Source organism: Pundamilia nyererei, unplaced genomic scaffold (assembly GCF_000239375.1).
Source record: "Pundamilia nyererei isolate P.nyererei 1_Seehausen unplaced genomic scaffold, PunNye1.0 scaffold00269, whole genome shotgun sequence".
Classification (NCBI taxonomy): Eukaryota; Metazoa; Chordata; class Actinopteri; order Cichliformes; family Cichlidae; genus Pundamilia; species Pundamilia nyererei.
In genome coordinates, this window is record NW_005187670.1 from 574,153 (window position 1) to 577,654 (window position 3,502).

The 3,502-nt window shown below is 45.6% G+C and overlaps 1 protein-coding gene across 3 annotated transcripts in view; it reads left to right on the forward strand.

Moving 5' to 3' along the window:
* The first annotated feature begins 261 nt into the window (after positions 1 to 261).
* Positions 262 to 3,502, forward strand: part of LOC102209894 (transmembrane protein 50B) — a 10,678-nt gene continuing 7,437 nt past the window's right edge. For 2 of the 3 annotated variants that reach the window (XM_005750330.2, XM_013915211.1), the window contains exons 1-3: positions 262 to 408; positions 2,299 to 2,482; positions 2,999 to 3,111. In XM_005750330.2, the coding sequence (XP_005750387.1) occupies positions 2,384 to 2,482; positions 2,999 to 3,111 (212 nt within the window). In that variant the 5' untranslated portion in view covers positions 262 to 408; positions 2,299 to 2,383. The remainder of the gene's footprint in view (positions 409 to 2,298; positions 2,483 to 2,998; positions 3,112 to 3,502) is intronic. The other variant, XM_013915210.1, reaches the window with a different exon arrangement.

Below are 3,502 nucleotides of genomic sequence, written 5' to 3' on the forward strand. Positions count from 1 at the left end.
TGGACTGAAGTGTGAGTGAATGCAGATCGATATGCTGATGGGAAATAAAGATGAATGAATGAAATGCAAAAACCTCATCATGTGTAAAGATTTTTAATTTAAAACATTTTATGTAAAAATCTATATGGTTATATAATTATTCTTTATAAACGTCCTCCCCAGCCTTGGGGACTCGTTCATCACATGTGTGTGTACGTGGTATTTGTTTGCCAGCATACAGCGCTTCACTACTGCTAAAGTTAGTGACTTTACAGGATGCAGAGCCTGGTCCTGACCGCAGGAGGCAGCAGTGTGCCGCAGAGCCCGTGAGGCTCCCGGAAATGAAGCCGCAGACGAGAGGCTGTGCCGTAAATGGAAAGTGAAAAACGTTGTTGCGCGGCTCTGTTTCATGGGGGTGACTGATATCAGGTGAGTTTTCAGACAGCTGGGAGGCTAGCAGGCAGGTGCGACTAACGATGTTACTTGAAGGAATAAAGCGGGAAACGAGGCGGGTTACGAGCAGTTAGCGTTAGCCTCCGTTAGCTCCCGTTTGCTCGGTGGAACAAATGCTCGGTGAGCTGTGACCGTCACAGGACAGGTGTACGGTTATTAATCCAGCAGGGAGCGAAGAACAGACAGGTGTTGACAACCCTGACGGTGTGGGAATCCGCAGGAGGCTGACGGAGCAGCTACGCCTGTGCTGCTGTGGAGCTAACAGTTAGCCCCGACCAGCTAGCAAACACTTTGCCCTGCGGATACACCTGCGCTTTAAATATGTACACGAGAACAAGTGAACCAGCCGGAACAAAACAGACCTCAATAACTATGAAAGAAATAAAAAGCTGAACTACAGTGTAAAGTTATAAAATACCAATTAAATTCTAAAAGACCACAAAAGAAGCTCCTTTAAATGTAAAAGATCTCAGACTGAAAAAGAATAAGTCAAAATAAAGTAAAATGGCTTGTTAAAAAATAAAGAAACAGTAAAATAATCAGATTCCTGCAGGAAACTGGTGAGCAGGTGTTAGCAGGTCAGCATCTGCAGCTTCAGTCCATCACTGAAGCATCTCAGTGTTGGAGCCGGGACAGGTGACACTCCTAAAATTGGGCCTCTCTTTTTACCCACTAAGTCACCATGGTAACTGATGCTCAACACCTTACCTGGTCATAACCTGCACCTGGTCAGGAGGAGGTAATGTTCAGAGTTTCCTCCGATTCGTGAAGCTTTTTCCTGAGAGCAGTGAAAGAACCCCGGCTGTGAATCTCAGACTGAACTTGTGATCATCTGATCACGTGCTGTTGGAGGAAATGTCTAAATGTTGTTCTGTGTGATTCTGACCTGCTGCTGAGTAGGGCTGCACGATTTTGCATAAAATGAGAATCACGATTTTTTGGCTTAGAATTGAGATCACGATTCTCTCACGATTCTCTTTTCCAGTATAAATATTTATTGCACTTATTAACTGCACATCAACTTCGTAACAGTTGAAACTGAACATAAAAACAATAAATAAACATAAAAACAACAAATGTCTCACGTTTTGTCGTTGCTGCAAAATGTTGTACTGCTTGAAATTCCGTCTCCACCGTTGCTCGACGCTGCGTGTACAGAGCAGATTTCCTAAATCCCTCGTTTTGCACAGTGTTGATGGGAGCCATATCATTGGTCGGGTGATAAGTGATAGCCTCCGTAATTTCTTTGAGTTCGACGTGTATAGGGAAGCGCTGTATAAGGTTCCCGTTATTGATGTTTGGGTGGTTGACCGGGACGGATTTTCTCCTGTCACTTTCTCGTCATCCCTGACGTGCTCTCCGTGGTTTTTTCCCTGCTAATTTTAGCATCACACGGCACAGCTTCTGTATCACGTGGTATAAGGCTCCGCCCTTGTCATTTGTTGAGCAGGAAGAGTGAGCGCTTGTTTTCATGCAGATTACGTCCCGGATCAAAATGCGGTACAATCGTCTTTAAATCGTTGTCATTTGGAAATGAGATCGCACATAAGTATGAATCGAGATCGCGATTTTCTAACGATTAATCGTGCAGCCCTACTGCTGAGTCTGTAAGCTGATGCGTGACAGTGAGCTAAACCCAGGTAGAAACATGGATCTGTTTCTCCCGTCTGTTTATTTTTCAAAACGTTCTTCTGCGATTAAAATGGGGAAAAAAAAACCTTCTGAATGACGACGTGTCCTCATATTTCTGACAGTTTGTAGCAGATGTGGTGAAAATCAATGTCCGTTGGTTCTGGTTGAATCTTCAGGTCCAGACGTCCTTCACCCGCTGCAGGACGCTGTTAACGGCCTGTGTTTGTTTTAAAGGCGTCTTTCACAGAGTGTGAGCAGCTGCTGAGGGGGCGGCAGACTCGCCTGTCAGGACAACTGAAGAAGAAGAAGGCGGAGGAGGATGGCCGGCTTTTTGGATAACTTCCGCTGGCCCGAGTGTGAATGCATCGACTGGGGCGAGAGGAGGAATGCCGTGGCCTCCATCGTGGCCGGAGTTCTGGTTAGTGTGAGGCAGAGAGGGACGGAGTCTGTTTGAAATCTCCGATAAGATAAATGTTCACTGCTGGGAGGTTGGTGAATGGTGGAGGTCTTATTGGAGCTGTAAATATTCCGCTTCACGCGATCTGTTTCCCGTTTGTCCCAGAACAATGCCATAATCTGTGTTTACCTCAAACATGACTGTTAATAATCCAGAAGTTTGCTGTGATAGTCTGATGTAAAAACCAGTCCAGCTAAGACACATCTGATCAATCAAAGCCTCATTCACACAAACACTTTTTGCTTTGCTTTCTATCCAACATTCACACACATTCATCCATCAGAGAGCAGTGAGGTTTAGTATCTTTCCAAGGATATTTGGTATGCAGACTGGAGCAGCCAGATGAGCTGAGCTGCAGCCACCCCATGATCTGTAAACACTCAGACATTAGTGACAGCACGGATGTCTGCTAAGGATGGACAGGAAGTAAAACCTTTAGAAACGTCACGTCTCGCTGTGCACGTTCTCTTCTTTTAGTTCTTCACCGGCTGGTGGATCATGATCGACGCCGCTGTGGCGTATCCAACCCAGGAGCAGATGAACCACGCCTTCCACACCTGTGGCGTCTTTTCCACCATCGCTTTCTTCATGTAAGTGTGAAACGTTGCTTTCATACCGTACATGCTTTCAGAGTTGTTAGACCATTGAGGCGCGGGCGGGTGGGGGAGAGTTATCCACATGAAAACACATGTAAGATTTGCTTGGGTTTGTTCATGTGCCTCACAGCCTCTTTACAAGCAGCCGCTTTATATGGTTTCCTCCTGCAGTGAAATGTAATTCCAGCTTAAACATCTCAGCGAGGCTTTGAAAGGACAAATTGTGACCTCTGATGACGCCTCATTACTTAGAACTCTTCTTTCACCAAAGAGGAACCAAAACCTTTCACGATGTGACAGGAGAGCAGCCAAACTGCAGAATCATTCAGTCTGTTGTTACTCTGACCTCGATGCTGTTAATGAGCTGAGCTGGTGTCAGACAGGT